The following is a 19,001-nucleotide window of genomic DNA, read 5'->3' as shown; positions in this document are numbered from 1 at the left end:
TCATGATGAAAAATGCTATCCACTTTACAGAGAGAACTGATGAACTGAGTACAGGTTGAAGCATATTTTTTCTTTATCTCTTCTTTACAACATTGCAAATGTGAAAATATGTTTTGCATGACTTCATATGTATAATGAGGATCATATTTTTTGCCTTCTCAATAGGTGGGAGAGGGATGGAGGGAGGGAGAAAATTTGGAATTGTTAATAAATTTTTTTTAAGAAGATGTAATATTCAAACACACTTCCTGCTTGATGACTTTCTTCTTTTCCCCAAGAGCTTGTACCCTTCCTTCCAAACTACCTTGTTGTTAATTACTATGTATTTATTCCTTTTATATTTCTTCTTTATATACTTATTTAAGTACTTATCTATCCCATTCAAATTTAAGCTTCTTGCAAGAAGGGATTGTTTCATTCATTGTATTGTATCCATAGCACATACCATAGTTACTGGCACATGGGGAAGGGAAGGGAACAAACATTTAACACTATGTACCAGGAACCGTGCTAAGCATTTTACAGATATTGTCTCACTTGAGCTTAATAAATGCTTATGGATTGATTATACAAGATAGTAGACAATATGAGTATGAGTTTGACTATTGCTGAGAGTATTGCCTTGAATTATGTTTTGAACTTACTGAGTTTGAGATGCCTGTGGGCTATCTACTTGAAAGTATCCAGTAAGTATAGTTTGTGATGTTATACTTGAGCTTCAGAGAGAGATTAGGGCGGATCTATAGATCTGGAAGTCATCTACATTAAGAAGATAATTAAACCCATGGAAAATTCTGGTAACTAAGGAAGAGGGTGTATGGATAAGAGAAAAAGGCCCAGAAAAAAGCTTTGGAGTATAACCACAATGAATGATTATTAAGAATCAAATATTAGTATCATTGCGTAGTGCTGTGACTTGTATAGAGTAACATTTGAGCAATGCTTGTTGATCGATGAATATTGACATGAAGACCTCCATGATCATTATCAAAGTCTTGCTATAATTTTTTACATCAAATTTTATTTATTAAATGACAAGTTTTTAAAAAATGAAAAGTGTCAAGATGCCCTTGCTAATTTGTGGAATTAACCTGTTGTGGGAATGCTTTACTATTGAAAAAAACCAGTATTTCTCAACTACTTTAAAAAGTTTTGTTGTTGTTTTCCATTCATTGGTGAAGATAGATTTTTTGTTTTGAGTTTTCATTTCATTTGATCAGTGGTTTAATTTTTTTTTTAAAGCAATTGGGGTTAAGTAACTTGCTCAAGGTTACACGGCCAGTTATTTCTGGGTGTGGTGCTAAGTATCAGAGCCCGGATTCGATCCCCAGGTCATCCCGACACTGGGGCCGGTGCTCTTACTCACTGAGCCACTTGGCCGCCCCCAGTGGTTTAATTTTTGAAGATACCAAAATTACATTTGGCATTTATTTATCTTAATTCAAACTATTTCCCTTTTATTAAAAGTCCAAGTAATTATTATACAGACTAAGACTTAATAAGGAAAAACAAGTTTAAATAATATTTTATCAGAATAATCAAGTAGCAGTACCTATAAATCCTTAGGAGGTATGTTCTGAAACAGCACTTTTAGGGAACTTAATTTTCAGATTTTAATTGTTTAATGTCTATGGTCTTCTACTTTAGGAGACTTGAAGTTCTTGGAGACTGCCAGTGGCACATGAGTCTTGGGCAGGCCCTATTACAGGCTGAACTGGGATGGCTCCCCACCATGGGGGCAGGACTAATTCATTAAAATTTTTGAAATAACATTCTATAAAACAAGTTTGTTTGTGTTTTGGACTAGACCCCCAGTTTCATTGGTCTAGTGAATTCTTGGGGAAGAACATTTCCTTAACCAGTGCAAATCAGCTACTGTTTTATTATCATTTATAATCTTGAAGAGTTGAACAGGGCCCCTGTAAGGTGAAGTGCTGTGTTCATGGTCATAGGTGTAAAAATCTGAAGCAAACTCCATTCGCTATAGCATGTTGCATTTCACAGAGCAGAAAAAGAACAAAGTAGTCCTCAGACCTATAAGATTGCTTTCTGCTTCCACAGGAATGCTGGGAGAAAAGGAAGCAGAATATTCTAAGAAACATACAGTTCTTCTAACCATCCACAAACATTAATATAATTATTATTGCTTAGTTGTTTCAGTCATGCCCAACTCTTTGTGACCCCATTTGGGGTTTTCTTGGTAAAGATACTGGAGTAGTTTGCCATTTCTTTTTCCAGCTAATTTTACAGATGAGGAAATTGAGGCAAACAGGTTTAAGTGACTTGCCGAGGGTTATACAGCTAGAAGGTGTCTGAGGCCAAGATTTGAACTCAGGAATATGAGTCTTCCTGACTCTAGACCTGGCACTTTTACTGTGCCACCTAGATGCCAATTTAATTATTAGTACCCTTAATTTAATCACAGAATCATAGATATGGAGATGGAAGAGATCTTGGAGACCATCTGGTCCAACCTTCTCATTTTACAGATGAAAAAATTGAGAGTCAGGGAGATAAAAAAGCTAATCATACAGGTAAATGTCCAAGATAGACCTTGAACCTTGCCCTCTCACTCCAGAGAAAGTGCTCTTTCCATCATACCAATCTCATGTTTGGTTCCCCTACAGGATAAAAGAGAACGTTTCCATGTTTGCATTTTCAATGTAGAAGAAATTAAAAAAAAAAAACATAAAGATGTTGCCAGTGAATGGAAAGATATGTCATCAAAGATTTGATGAATAGTGTTGGCAGTGTTGATTTTATCACAAAATCAAAGGCAACCAGAAACATCATTTCATGTTTGAGATGCATCTGCCCTTGCAGTGCTCAGGATGAACAGAAACAGACCATCATGAATACAATATTTTGCAGTGTATATGTCAACAAATGTCATAGTTGAGGTGGACAAATTCTGTGATGAATATGACAAATTTTACTAAACTGTTAATGTGAAAGTGTGCAAAGGAGAGGACATCCAAACTTACTAGAAAAAAATTAGTTAAGGATCAGGAAATGAAAGAGGTCAAATGCTTAGTCTACTTATGAGTAGTATAACTGTCTACAATGTTAAGTACAATTCTAGACGTTCCTTTTCATAATAGCTATGGGTTTATTCATTTTACTTAGATTGTCCTTTTAGAGGGACAGTTTAGTTGATCTTCCTAATACTACTGGAAAACTAGAAGGACACCTGCTAGAAAACATGTGTTGAATTCTCTTGTGTTTTCTCTTGACTCATAGTAAAGCAGGGAGAAGCACCTGTTTTGTGGTGGCATTATATTCACACTTACGAATGAAGACCTTTCAAGAGGAATTTTGTCAGCTAAATCTTTAACCTGTTTTAATTTGCTTCTTTTTGACTGAAATCCTCCTTCTCACCTGCTAATCAATAACTAGGTCTAGTGACATTTATATTCTGTGGTGTGGTTTCCACAACAATTATCTCAGATCCATCTGCTCCTCATAATAGGCTGCCTTTTAAAAAAAGGAACCTGAAAACCTTTTCAAGCTACAGCCTTTTAAAGGTATTGTGGATGACTTAAAAGATTTTCAAGGATAATTTTGATTATGGGATTTTTTTTTCCTTTTGAGCTAACTTTAGAACCTAAGATAAACTATGAGCTATATGGATATCACTGAATAGTATCACACAAACAAATAAAATTGGATTGACTGCATGTCTTAATAGGCAAGAAAGAACTGGTTATAAATATGGAAATCATTTTAGAATCAGTTCTTTGTATATAGTAAGATCATTGACTATTATAGCAGAGGTCAAAATACAAAATGAGAAGAAAAGATAAAGATGGGATGAAGGCATTTTGTGAAATTACATCATCTCTAACTCCAACTTTTAAATAGACTGTGGCTTTTAAAAATGGAAAATGGACAAAAACAAGAAAATGACTTATTTTCATTTTTAGAGGTTTGAATAATCTAAAATAGTTTCCCAACAAGGGGTCCAAAAGAGCCTAGGAACTGCCTTATGTGGAAAACACTTGGCCTTTTTCTGAAGTGGAGAGAAGAAGCCAAGGAGACTACCAGTCAGCGCCAAGGTACAAATTTATTACACAACAGTAGAGGAGCTTGTTGGAAGTATCATTTCTTAAATTATTGAAAAGCATTTGAGGGAAAACTAAGTCTGTAGAGACAACTTCTACTTTAAGATGATGATGTGAAAGGTCATAGAGGTGCTTAGCTGTCATATATGTACTTTGGCAAAGATGTGCAAAGGATATTAGATGAAATAATGATCAAAAAATCTAAAGAAATAAAAGTTAGCTTTTTTTTTGAGGGGAGAAGGCAGGGCAATTAGGGTTAAGTGACTTGCCCAAGGGCACACAACTAGTAAGTGTTAAATGTTTGAGGCTGGATTTGAACTCTGGTCCTTCTGACTCCAGGGTCAGTTGCTCTATTCACTGTGCCACCTAGCCCCCTCCCCAAGTTAGCTATTTTCATCCATCCCATACAAAAAGACCATTAGAGGCATGTCCACTTTGGGAAAACAGACCTCCCAGGATAGCCAGCAAGAATACCAGTAAACAGACCGACAGCCTGCCTGCACTTGGGAACACTCCAGGGGAACCTGAAGTGCATGGCCCTCTGACCAGGACCCTGCTGGGGACCAGACTCCTGTTATGAAGTAAGTATGGAAATTCCAGGTCAGCTGGAGGTCTGTGGCTCTGAGCAAGGGTGCTCCATGGGAGGCAGGACCTCTTGGTGCTCTGATTACGGATGCTGTAAGGCAATGGTGCCACATTCAGATAAAAGCAGATCTTTGCAGCCTTGAATGTTGCCATCAGAGTTTGACAGCGCTGCTCAAAAGGGCCTGTAGTATGATGCCTACCTTAGAATCATCCCTATTAGCGTTCTTAGTACAGACACAGACTTGGAGGTTGAAGCCAGTGTCAGGAGCCATGGGGTCTGACCATCCCATCAGAGACTTCAGGAAGAAGCAGAACCTGACCTTGGCACAAAGTCCCAGGTAGGAACTGAGGCTAGAGTTAAGAGTAAATAGAAGACACTGCATGCAATAAAGAAACTCAGTGGATGAAGAGACCTACATAAATCCAGAAGAATGGTATAACTTCACAACATAGGCAGAGTCTTGGGGGAGGAGGAGGAATAGCTTGACTAGAAGGATTTAAAAAGTAGCTGGAAGGAATTTTTAAAAATGTTTAAAGTGAAATTAGAAGTGAAATGAGGGCTCTGGAAGGAAGAATTGGGAAGAGATTAAATAACTTAGGAGAGAAAGTAGAAAAATTTATCCAAATATCAAGCTCCCTGAAAATCAGAATTAACAGAACTTTGTGAATTCAGGAGACAATAAAAAAGTTAGAACAAAATCAAGATTGAAAAAAAAACAAGAAAATTTAAGGTATCTAATATCAGGTCAGCAAGAAATAATTGTCCACACAAAAACCTAGATGTTTTATATTAAGATATAATAAAAGAAAACTGCACAAATTTACTAGAACTTGAGGGCAAATAGAAAACAGAAGCCACCTGTTGCCTCTTGAAAGAAACAACAAATTGAGAACTTCCAGGAATGTCATCAGATAACTTTAGGGCTTTCAGGTCAAAGAAAAAGTACTGTAAACAGCCAGAAAGAAAATTTACAAGTGTCAAGTAACTGTAGTATGGATCACATAAAACTTTGACAGAAACTACTGTGTAGGAGATAAATTTTTAATACGATATTCCAAAGGGCAAAAGATAAAGGCTTATAACCAAGGCAAAACTGTTTAATCCTACAGGGGGAAAATGGATCTTTAATAGAATAGAGGACTTTCAACCATTCATGATAAAAGACCAGAGTTCAGTAAAATCTTTGCAATGTAACTACACAAAAATTATGAGGAAGCTAGACAGGTAAATACAACAAAATGAACTAAGTGGTAGCTATATGTCTATAACTGAAATGGGGAGAAAAGACAAGTGTTTCTTCAGAACTCACTTTCTTCAAAGATCAGTCACAGAGGGAGTTGAGAGTAAACTCTAGGCCTAGGGATGGTTTTGTTCTGTTTTGCTGGTTTTAAGAAAGAGGACGAATAAGGAATACACTAGGGAAGGACTAACTTTTTCATAATAGTGTTTGCAATAGAAGCTTACAAATACGGGGAGATGGGCATCTCATGACCCTCACGCTTAACTAAATCAGACAGGAGTGGGTTGAACACACACATATACATACACACACACACACACGCACATGCACACATATACTGTGTGTGGTGTAGAAATACATTAACTCAACGGAAAACAGGTGGAAACTGAAGCAAGGGGTGCTTAAGAGGCAGAGTGCCTAAAGTTGCCCAAATATAGAGTATTATATGAAGCATCTGTGATTTTATAAGTGAAGATTTCAGTCTGCTTCAGCACTAATCCTTAGCATTCAAATGACTTGTCAGCTAGCAAGTGTCAGAAACTAATCTGAACTCGTGTTCCTTGCTTTAATGCTATCACTACTTCTTGACCAAATATGTAACAAAGGAATTTGTGGCAGAAGCAATATAATTCTGAAGGTACCAAAAGATGAATTTTCAGGACATCTCAAAGCTTCTAAAAGAGTACAAAAGATTATTCATAAAGGGTACTTTTATCCCTCAAAATATGACATAACATTAGCAGCTACCAACCTGTATGCTTACTTTCCCTCTTTAAAATCTAAAATCTTTATGAAAACAATTTGTTCATACATTGAAAATAGTTTTGATGAAAAACAAACAAGAAAAAAAAGTTTTTTGAAGATTTATTTTCATGCCAGACTATATAGTTGCAAAAGGAATTATATACTGTTCTTTGATAAATATGATCATGGAGATAATTCTTTAAAATTATATAGTAGGTATCAATTGAGTCATGAAATTGGAAGACATGTTGGAGAGTTGATGTCCTGCACACATAACAAAAGAATAGTGTTTTTCTGTTGATCATGAGACTTTCCAAATGGAACATTAGAGGGCTTCCCAGATTATAATCAGTAGTCCTTTGGAAGAAATTAATTTAGCCATCTACACTGAATAAAATAAATGAAAAACATATGGCCTTGATTATGATGTGTAGTATGTCAGCTGGCTTATGGGAACCATTCCTTGCAGCACATGCAGATTTTCCTTGCCTACTTGTAGTCAGCTACATGGAACCTTTGAGGAACGGTATTGGGGGGATGCCTGCTTCTAGACATTTGGAGGAGTTTAAACTGTATCATGATGAAGTCTCATAATTGGCTGTTGAGCCCAGGAGATCTGATGACTTATTGGAAGAGCTATAAAGGGAGCATCCTTCTCATCTGCTTGCTAAATTTCTAACATCTAGAGAATCAGATTCCCTTTCCCTGACTTGACTGTCCAGAAAATCTTCTTTTGTAGATCCATATGCTAAGCTATCAGTTCATTTGGCTCAGCACCTAATTTGGAGACTTTAGTCATTACATAGTACAAGTCCCTCAGTTGTGAATAGCTGGAAGCAGGTGTTTTCCTCCACCCCTAAGCCTTCAAGTAATTTATGGGAAACAGGGAATATCTGTATATGGCCCCAAAGAATGGTTCCTTTAGGACAGCTAATTCACATTGTACTCATGAGGATTTATGTATCTTGACCCTACATGTGTCACCTTTGGAGGATGAGTGTTCAGGGGGAACTAGCATGTCTGGTGTGAAGGCTTGCCAAAGCCTTTTCTGGACTGCTGACTCACCTCTGGTGTCCACCTGGCACTCAACTCTCACCTTCGGCTCCAAGAAGCTGTAGCATGTGCACTGTCCACACCCCAGTAAGCCATGGTAACTGACAGGCCTCAAACCTTTTGGTGAGTTAGGGGAATGTCCATCCCCAACATGTGGACTTCCTCTGATGGAATGGGAGGATGAGATTTTCATTCTGGTGGCCATGAAGGTGACAGAAACAGGCGCTGTGGAGCACTTAGAGCTTACTTAGACATAGAAGATGCCAAGATCATCCACTATGTCCAGGCCATCACCAGTCATCTTGACTTTTTTGGTCTTGCCACTGGACTTAGATGACTCTGGAAGAGAGAGAGAGAGAGAGTGAAGACATTGTACAACTCTGCCTCACTTAAATCCAGTTCACCCCCAACTCAAGACAAGGATGGACAACATCACTTCGAGGAATTGATCATGCTTTTTATACCCTAGGCTTCTTGTGTCTCTCCAAACCTATTTTTAAACATTATTCTCCTAATTTACTATATGGGCATGACTTGTCTGATTGACTGAATAAATGAAAAAAGCATTTGTTAAGTGCTTACTATTTGCAGAGTATGCTGTTAGGTGGTACAGTGGATAGTGTTAGTCTGGCTTCAGGAAGACTTGAGTTTAAATCTAGCCTCAGACACTTCCTAGCTGTGTGACCCTGGGCAAGTCATTTAACCCTGTTTGCCTCAATTTCCTTATCTGTAAAATGAGCTGGAGAAGGAAATAGCAAACCATATCAGTATCTTTGCCAAGAAGATCCCAAAAGGGGTCATGAAGAGTCAGACAGGACTAAAAACAACTAAAAACCAACATTTGCAAAACGTCATGTAAAGCAGGAAAATAAGACAGTCCCTGCTCTCAGGAGTTCACGGTTTAATGGGTACAAATATTTTCAGCTGCACATCATATGGAAAGGTCCCGTTTACTCAGGTTTTAGTGGCAAATCAAATATAATGCATCTTCTAGCAAAATCATCAGGTTCTGATGCTGAATGCTGATGCTAACAGTGCTAAGGACTTTGGTCATGAAAGCTTTCTTTTCTGGGTCTTCAGTAGATGTCTGGAACACCTTTAGAAAGCAGTTACTGGGCCATAGGGGGCCCCCTCCTTCCACCTCAATTCCCCACCCCAATGTTTCTCTACACAGGGCAGGTGGTTACCTGGACTAATCAGACTGATAAGAAGAAATGGATTCTACCCCCATCCCCCAGGACATATATTCATTTAGGGAACCACAAATTAACATTATATTGTATTCTTATTTGTTTTGTTAAACGTTTCTCAATTATTTTTTATTCTGGACCTCCAGTGTTACTCCTCCGCTCAGGAGGATGCTGCTACACTCATTGGTCAGCAGTTGTTGTTGGTGATGAGGAAGGTAGGCCCGTTCTCCACAGGAATTGCTCCCCCCCAGTGATAACTTAGAACTACACTCCCCCAAAATTCAAAATTACATGTGACTGCAAATGCAAGGGAAAGCTTTACAGTGCCTCTTACAGAAGCAGCTTAAAGTACTGATATCAGTAGGGCATAAATCTCCAGCAAAGGGAAATGGGCTAGCCACTCTATAGAAATGAGTGATTGTGATATTCAACACTTATTTTGCTTAGCACATTTTTTTTGGGGGGGGGGGGATTATATATTTTACTTCCCTTGTGTCTAAAGAATATCCTAATCTTTTTTTTGGGGGGGGGCAGTTGGGTTTAAGTAACTTGCCCAAGGTCACATGGCTAGGTTTTTTGTTTGTGTGTGTTAAATGTCTGAAGCCTGATCCAAACTCAGGTCCTCCTGACTCCAGGGCCAGCGCTCTACTCACTGTGCCACCTAGCCGCCCCTTCTTTTAATCTTTACAAAACCCATTTAAAAAAAATCAAAACACAAGTCTCTCTGTGTTAGGAGACCGTGAAATAAGAGAAAGTGCCAAATCATTCATATCAGTTAAAGTCAATTTTTGGGTAAGAGAAGAGTTTTGGAGGGGTCTTCTTTTTGAAGTCCAGAGACTCAGGTATAATATATCTTTGATGTTTTTCAGATTATATTGAACAGTCAGAATTATGGAAATATGTATATAATTGTTGGTTTTGTAATAACTGAATTTAATGTGTAAGTTAACATTTTTATCATTATTTTAAGAGACTAACCCAAATCTAAAATTTTTATAGTACTTGTTCATAGAAATTTGCTCTTGTGTATTTTTACAATAAGGAGAAAAAAAAATCACTTCTTAAAGTGAGAGAGAAAACTAAACAAATTACTAAAGTATATATGTATATTGAGTTAAAAATCCAGCAGAATTTGGTAAGCATAGGACAAATAGAAATGTCATTCTAAAAATCTCTTACTCTAGGAGCCATCATTTTAAAATAACGTTTTCAAGGTTCTGTTGGAAAAGTATTTACTTGCTTCTCTCATTATGGAATTTTAAACAAAAGTGACTGCAACAGCTGGGAATTTTGGATTAACCTAAATTTTTTATCTTGTAGGTAAATAGGACAAAGTCCAACTTTGATAGCAGGGAATGTCACTTTTTTAAATGTTAGCGTCTTAGGTCTTCTACGTACATGTCCATTTTAGTTGTGACAACATAGTTTTCATTTCCAATCCAAACATTGCTAGAGAATATGAAATTTACAATTATTTATCAGCTACTAATTACCTGCCTTTTAAGAAGTGATACTATCACCAATGACAATACTATATATCTACATGTGTATATGCATACATATCTATGCTTATATATGTATATGCACACAGATATTTACATATATATGTAGATACATATTTGCACACACATACATATTCACCCACACATATATGAACAAATATCTTTTGGATATTTTTCAGGAAGTGTCCAGACTTAGTGAAGATTTTAGGAGGTATTTCACATGTGAATGAATTATTAATGTTGATGGTATCCTTTTGAATGTGTATTTTACTCTTATACTTAGAGAAATCCCTCTTGGATTTGCTTTGTTTTTTCAGTCACTAAAATGAACATTATGTAATGATAATATTCAGACCTTTATGTCAAGTTATTTTTGTAGCCTACATAGTAGAGTAGAAACAGCATTGGATATTGATTAGAAAACCAGAGTTCATCTTGGGTTTACCACTTAATAATACTCCTGGGACCTTGGCCAAATTTTCTGGCTTTTATAAAATGAGAATAATACTTGAGCTATCTCCCTCACAGAATTGTTAGGAAGAAAATGCTTAATATTATTATTATTAATGTGTGTAAAACTTTTTTAAACAGTTATAAAATATTGTTTAAGTTATTTGGAAAAACTTAAAAGGCTTTGAATAAATGGATCGATTTTAACCCAGGGTTTCTGTTTAGTACTGTGAATACAGTAATATTAATACTACCCATTTGTATTTTTCTGGTGTAGATAAATCTTTCTATATATTAACATTTTATTCTAAATTTTTCATTTTATTTGAAACCTGATTTAATTGTGTTATTAATTTTAATTGTGTTATTCTCTAGCAGTACAAATCACAAGCTATCTATGTATTCTCAGCTTCAGCTGTGATTTTTTCCATGTTCTCCCACAAATCCTTCAGAGGCCTTACTCTGTCTCTTAGGTTTTAAAAAGAGATATTTAAAACTTGCATTTCATATAAACAACAGCAAAATAAAACTCACAAACCCTTATACCTCATGACTTAATATTTTTAAGCTAAAAATATATAGAAGTATAATTGAAAGTTTTTTTTTTCTTTTTTAGGTGATGGATGTGGACACACTGTATTAGGTCCTGAAAGTGGAACTCTTACATCAATAAACTACCCACATACCTATCCTAACAGCACAGTTTGTGAGTGGGAGATCCGTGTGAAGGTGGGGGAGAGAGTACATATCAAATTTGGTGATTTTGACATAGAAGATTCAGATTCTTGTCATTTTAATTATTTGAGAGTTTACAACGGAATTGGACTCAACAGGACTGAGATAGGTAAGAATCTTATATTTTTTTTCCCTATAAATGTATTTGTAATGCTTCAATAGCTTGATTATTACTGGAAGGACTAGAATTTAACAATATTGTGTTATTTGAACAGAGGATTTGCTTTTACCCATAAGGCAAAGAAAATAGAGATAGGATAAAATTTTTTATTTCAGAGTAAATTATGATAAAATTTTTGCATCAATTAATACATACCTTCTCCTTCTAGTGTTAAAAATAATAAAATTTGACCTTTGGTTGTTTGTCTTATCTTTTAATTGTTAAGGTTTTGTTTTAAGGATATTCTTAGGGAGTTATTGGTATGAGTGTGAATATTTCAGATTTAGGTATTTCATTGAGAGAAAATATATTATTTTATGTTAGTTTTTCATCATCCTTTGAAAGCATTTTTTTTTTGTATTCCTAGTACTTAGGAGAGTGCTTTTCTCATAGTAAGTGCTTAATTAATGTTTTATTAACTCATTTATTGAAAATTGTACTGTTTTCCTTTGTGCCTTTGCACACTACAACTATCCTTTAGCTGTCAGAAGTATAGAAGTTAATCATCCAACCATCAGATTTCTTGACAGTTGATTGTATTTGTACTTAGAGTAGGGGGGCCATCTCTAGTTGTCCTGATGGATATCTGGCCACTGGACCCAGATGGATCCCTAGGATAAAGTGAGGCTGGTGACTTTACACAGCCTTCCCTCACTTAAATACAGTTCATATGCAAGTTATGGCATCACCTTCCTGATGCATTGTCCTCTTTGAGAATGAAGGACAAGCAAAACAACTTATAAGAAGTATAATTTATTCCGGGAGGTTCATTGGTATTATAAAGATATTAGGTGGAAAAATATTATTTATTTTTATTAAGAAATAAAGTGCCAAGATCAAAATCAGCCAAGAACTATTTCCCTACTCCCCACCCCCTTTTGTTTTTATAAGACTAAGATATTTGGTGTATCAACTTAGCTGTTGACTGAATAAAAATGAAAAAATGCTAAAATCACTGTGTGTGGACTTAAAGAGTTTCTTTCCTTGGGTACCTCCTATGAGTAAGGTTACTATACTTCTTTGGGTGCCATCTATGGGCAAGGCAACTATATATATTTGTGTGTTACAGGAAAGTTAAGACGTATGTAGAAGTGAAGAAGCCTCAGTTACCTCCTTAATTTAGAGCCTCTTTACTAGAAACTTACTAGAGAGCGGTCATCTTAACTGGTAATGACAATAATATCCTAGTTTTTTAGTTGTAATTTATGAAATTATTATTAAAGACAGATTTTTGCATTAAGAATTCATGTAACATTTTCCAAATTAATGATCTTTCCTGGCCCCCTTTGTGAAAAAGGTTAGTAGAGCTGCTTCTGTTTCACATTGAGAAAGTGTAGCATAGAACAAAAGCTGTTAACTGCCTCTGTCCCACAAGTTCAGCAGTACAGTTAGCAATAGAAGGTGTTCCCCACCTTTGTGAGAATGCTTTCTGTTTTTAGACCAGACTGGCTATGGGAAAGTGAACTCCACATTTATACCTCATCTTTAATTCTCCTAAATATGGTAAAGAACCAACACTTTTATATGAGGGAAAGCTGAACTAATCACAGGCTGTCTTCCTGGGGACATCTGATCCCTCCAGGATTTCAGCAATGCAATTCAACAAATATACACTAAATGCCTCTTTGTTCAAGGCATTGCTCTAGGCACTTGGTGATTCAAAGGCAAAAATTGAAATGGTTCTTATCCTTAAGAATTTGTATTCTGCTAGGAATATGCAGATTAGTACCAGACTGTATGATGGTAGAATAATAACAATCAGAGGATTTAGGAAAGGCTTTCTGTAAGAAGTGGCAGTTGAGTTGAGCCTTGAATGAAGCTAGGTATTCTAAAAGACCCAGGTGAGAAGAGAGTGCATTTGACATATGGGGGATAGATGGCTCGTGCAAAGGCAAGGAGGTGATACATGAAATGTTGAGTTTGGGGATAGCTAATAATCTGATTTGGCTGGAATGTATTGTATGTGAAGTGGAATGATTTGAAATATCTTTAAAGGCAAGTGGGAGTAGGATTGCAGAGGGATTTAAAATACCAGGCTTTGGAGTTTATATTTCTGTTACAACCCATTGGAAGCTAGTTTGAAGATCTTTGAGCAGAAGAGGCATAGTCAGACCTGTGCTTTGGGAATACTAATTTGACAGATGTGTAGTGAATGGATCAGAGAGGCAAAAGAGATTTTAGAAGAAAGTAGGCTGCTTCTTTCTCAGAGACTAGAGCAAAGGAAGAGAACATGATAGAAGCTGTAGGAGAGTTTTGAGGTGTCTTGTGAGGAGGTATAAGGAAAGACATGATAATCTCAGTTTTTTCAGTAAAGTAAGGGTGATAGCTTCTGTAAGAAATGGGACATAGGATGATTCTGAGGTTTCCAGGAGAGAGGGGAAGGTTTGGAATTGCCATTGTCAGGAGTGTGGCAATTATGTTGGATTGAATTGGATGAAGGAAGGCAATTGAGAGGCTATTTTGACAGTTCAAGTAAGTGCTAATGAACAAGAGTTTGAGTGGGGAGATAAGGATAGATTTGAAAACTAGATGAAGTATAATTTACAGGATCTTGTAGCTGACAGGCTATCAGATGGGAGAGAAAAGGAATATTAGGGATGACTTTGAGGTTGAGAACCTGGGTGACTGTGAGAATGGTGGTTCCTTTAAGAGACATAATAAGACAGTTTATGGGGCAGGTAGGCAGTTTTAATGAATTCTTTTGTACACATGTTGAATTTGTGGTGCCAACAGGTCATCTAAGTGTAGATAAATTCAGGAATGTGCTAGGGTCAGCTTGTACTGGCTCAGAAAGCTGACTTAAATTTTCAGTGTGAGCATTTATACCTCAGAAATGCTAAAAATCAGGACTTGATTTATTGTTTTGTTGATTGTCTAGATAAAGTGTTGAAGAAAATCTTAATTCAGATTAAATTTAAGTGTCATTTTTGGGGAGGGAAGGAGGCAGGGAGAGCAATTTACTATCACATTCCTGGAGCTAATCTAGCAAGCAACTGGGGAGGTGGGATTCTAGTTCAGGAGAGAGATGAGATTATGAATATAGAACTGGGCAGTCATCTGGATAGAGAAGATAATTGAATCAATAGGAACTGATAAGATCATCAAGAAAACTGGAGAGATAGCAAAGTCCCAGCACAGATCTTTGGTAAATATCTGTTTCATATAAAGGAGAAGATTGATGATGAACCCTCTGAAGAAGCTGAGATAAGGGCCAGAAAGGTAGGAGGAAAGAAGAGAGTAATGTCAGGAAAAGCCAATGGAGGAGAGTATATTGGGGAAGAGCGTTTGGTTGACAGTGTAAGAAGCTGTCCGTTTAAGAGATCTTGGTCGTCTTTGATAGAACAGTTTATTCGTGGTTGGCTTCGAGTACAGTTTGCAAGAGGACCAGAAACAAAACGAGTAGGCAGGTGGGGAAGAAATAGAGATTGAGCATGGAGAGCTCTTTTTAGGAGTTCAGAAGGGAAAGGGTAGAGAGATGTAGGATGTATGATGGTGAGGTCTAGTGAAGTTTGTATTTGGGATGGGAGAAAACTGAGTTTGTTTGCAGACAGTGGTGAAATAGCCAGTGGAAAGAAATCTCAAGATAAGAGAGAGAAGAGAAATGATTGTTGTGTCAAGCCCCAAGTGATGTGAAATAGAGAGTTTGGAAGAGAAAAGTCTTTTTCTTTCTCAGAAACTAGAGCAAAGGAAGAGAGTGTGGTAGAAGATGTAGAAGAATTTTGAGGTGTGTAGTAGGACGCATGAGGAAAGTCATGCTAACCCCAGTGTTCTTGGTAAAGTAAGGTGATAGCTGCTGTAAGAAAAGGGACATGGGATGATTCTGAAGCCTCCAGGAGAGAGGGGCAAGTTTTGAATAGCTCTTGTCAGGAATGTGGCAATCATGTCATTAACCTTTCATTTAAATAAAACCTCACGCTTTGTTCATAAAGTCTGATTAATTGAGCTCCCTCTATCAGTTAATTCAGTTGGTGTACAGGATTCCTGGTAAGGAAACTTCTTTCAGTGTATATTGGCTTCTCTCCAACTTAATTAATTGAGAGTTAACTTGCCCAGGGTCACATAGCCAATGTGACTCAGAGGTGCAGCTGGAACTTGGGTCTTCCTGAGTCAGGCCAGTTTATCTTGGCTTTTGTGCAGTTTATTTTTGACATATAAAATCTGGAAATTTTTATTGTCTCTAAGTTCTTTCTAGCTCTGACCTTCTAGAGATCTACAACTTTACATTTAAACATATTCAGTTTCATCTTGCCAATGTTCTAACTTGCTATGATCTGTTTGAATCTTGATTTTTATATCCAGAACTCTGTCCCACAGCTTTGTCTCATCCACAGATATGGTAGCATGCATTCTGTGTCTTCAAGTCATGATGAAAATGTTGAACAGGACAGGACCAAAGGACATAACCTTATGGCACTGTTCTGTTCAATACAGAACCTGTATCTGCTTTGTCATCTGTCTTTCAGAAGTCAGCTCCAGGTGTCCTAAATTGGACTTCTGAAAGCATTTCCCATACAAATGGTATTATGAAGTTTCATAGTATGATTCCATAGCATACTTAAGGTTCACTTAGGATTAAGACTTTTGGGCCATGTCTTAGAAACCTATCTTCTATGTGTCATATTGATTCTGTGGGAAAATGCTTTATAGTGACTTATATGTGAACTTCTGGAATGAATGCTGGCTGTTCCTAAATTTGGGACTCCCTGAGCTGGACAGTGCCTTTATGCAAGGGGCTTATTCGAACTTTCTCTGCTTCATTGTCAAGGAGCAAGGTGGTATTACCATTTTGGGAGTGGGAGAGAAGCAAAGCACAAAGATAACTTTCATAAAATAAGAATTTGGGATGCATAGGGGAATTGTGTCAAGATTATACAGTGCTGAAGACTGATGTGACACTAAGACCGCTTTATTTGGTAACTTATTGAACCACTTCTAGACCCAATATCTGTTTCTTAGGAAGGCAGTTTGATTTGGTGGAAATAACACTAAGTTTAGGAGTCAGATCTGAATTCAGGTCCCATTCTCTAGTCCCAGTTCTCTAAGCCATTGTGCACCTTGCCTGGCCAAGTTATATACTTCTCTGAGCCTCAGTATAGGCATCCATAAAATTAGTTGTTTTTTTTTTTCTTTTTGGAGGGGGGAATGCAGGGCATTTGGGGATAAGTGTCACAGGACTAGTAAGTGTTAAGTGTCTGAGGCAGGATTTGAACTCAGGTCCTCCTGACTCCAGGGCTGATGCTCTATTCACTTCTTTGGGGGTTTTTTTGCCTTTTTTTTTTGGAGGGCAATTGGGGTTAAGTGACTTGCCTAAGGTCACATGACTAGTTTTTGTGTTAAGTGTCTGAGAACGGATTTAAACTCAGGTTCTCCTGACTTCAGGGCCGGTGCTCTATTCACTGTACCACCTAGCCACCCCCCTCCCCCCAAATTAATTCTTTATATTTGTACATCCATGTACTATAATTTGTTTAGCCTTTCCTCAATGAATGGGAATGTATTTTGCTTTCTATGTCTTTACTGTAACAAAAAGTGCTGTTATAGATATTTTGGTGTATAGGCAACCTTTTGTTCTCCTTGGGGTATATTCTTAATTGTGGAATCTTTGGGCAAAGAGTATGGACATTTTTGTTACTTTAAAAAAAAATAATTTCAAATGGTTTGACAAGTTCTCGTAGTTCCATCATGTATTTGTCTTCCCATTCCTCCTCCAATCTTTTATTATCTTTATTTTTGTTTGTACTTTACTTATAATGATTTGTAGCAGTCTTTCATAATTTTGTTAATATTTTGAAATTCTTTGGATAATTATTTGTTCATATCCTTTGACCACTTAACGATTGGGGAACTGATTTTGGTCTTAAATATTTGTGTTCATTCCTTATATCTCTTAGGTATACTTATAGCTATTTTAAACAAACTTGATAGAGGTGTAGTACCCTATTGGGCACTTCTCTTCAATTCACTGAATGGGTTCCTCAGGGTCAGGGTACTCTGTGGGTCTGTGCTGCTAAAGCTATAGCTCACAGGCCCCCACTGATGTGTTTACCTTTCAGTAGTTAGCCAGAAGACACAGCTCAAAGTAAAAGTCATTTCCAAGAATATAGTAAGATGATTTGCATCCGAAGACTCTGCTATTTAATACTTAGGGCACGCCCTCCAACCAAAATACACACATCATCAAAAGGGAGATTCTGCAGATATAAAGATTACATATGAGGAGCTTGCATACATGAGTAATTCATGTTTTAAATGAAGCAGGACCACTGATGTTTTCTTACATTGTCCCCAGTGTCCCTTCCTTGCTGTGTGTGATATTTGGGCTGGATGTATTGCCTCTACAGGTTCACTGTACCCATTCTTTGCAGACATGTTCTTCCATTGGGTTTAGTGACTTGCTTTCTGCAAAGCTTGTTGCTGTCCAGGAGGACTATAGTTTCTGCCGTCTACAGCAGAGATATCAAACACACATCCTGCAGTACTACAGAATGCAGCCTGAACCAGAGTGAAATGTAATTGGGAATCTTTTTTAACAAAACAAGTAAAAATATTATGAAATATAGACGACTTTACTTTTTAAAACTGTCAGTATGCATCCCAAAATGATCCTTTTTTCCTCATTTGTATATGAGTTTGACACCGCTGGTCTATTGCTTTTGTTTGGCAAAACTGAAATTCTTTTGTAAGACACTGCCAAGACTTTTTGGAAAGAATCAGAACCTTTATTCTAGGAGTGACAGGAAGCCTTCTTAGTTCTGTTTCTTCAGTGCCCTGGCTCTTAGGTTGATCTTCATTTGAGGTCCCAAACTCTCCTTCCAAACTTTGACATTCTTGGTGCAGAATGAATGTTTAAGTTCAGAAAACAGTGACTTTAAATTCTCATTCCAGGCTATATACAAATTAGATATAAATGGAAAAGTAAGTTCGTTTCTGCTCTCAAGGAGCTCGTGTACTAAAAGCTATCAGCTATGTCCTTAAATTTACCCATTCCAGGCTTTTTGTTGTTTTTTGTCCTTCATCCTTGAAGAGAATCATTTCATCAGGAAGGTGATACCATGACTTGCAAGTGAATTGAATTTAAGTAAGGGAGGTCTGTGCAAAGTCGCCAGCTTTTCTCCTCAGGAACCATCTGAGTCCTGGCAAGACAGATCAAGACGACTGGAGATGCCCCCTCATCCCTCCCACCCTGTTCAGGCTATATGCAAGCTATATATAAATGGAAAAGCAAGACCATAGTCTAATAGCCAATAGCTATGAATCAGATGGAAGGTCACTATGGCCCT

At 37.1% G+C, this 19,001-nt stretch overlaps 1 protein-coding gene across 1 annotated transcript in view; it reads left to right on the top strand.

Annotated features, from left to right (window-relative positions):
* Nucleotides 1–19,001, top strand: part of DCBLD2 (discoidin, CUB and LCCL domain containing 2) — a 112,907-nt gene that overhangs the window by 14,134 nt on the left and 79,772 nt on the right. The window contains exon 2 of the mRNA XM_069063843.1: nt 11,443–11,670. Within this exon, the coding sequence (XP_068919944.1) occupies nt 11,443–11,670 (228 nt within the window). The remainder of the gene's footprint in view (nt 1–11,442; nt 11,671–19,001) is intronic.

This window comes from Petaurus breviceps, unplaced genomic scaffold, assembly GCF_028583685.1.
Source record: "Petaurus breviceps papuanus isolate PSGF00001 unplaced genomic scaffold, PetGlider_PUasm1.0 90603, whole genome shotgun sequence".
Taxonomy (NCBI): Eukaryota; Metazoa; Chordata; class Mammalia; order Diprotodontia; family Petauridae; genus Petaurus; species Petaurus breviceps.
This window is presented reverse-complemented; position numbering and strand designations above follow the sequence as displayed.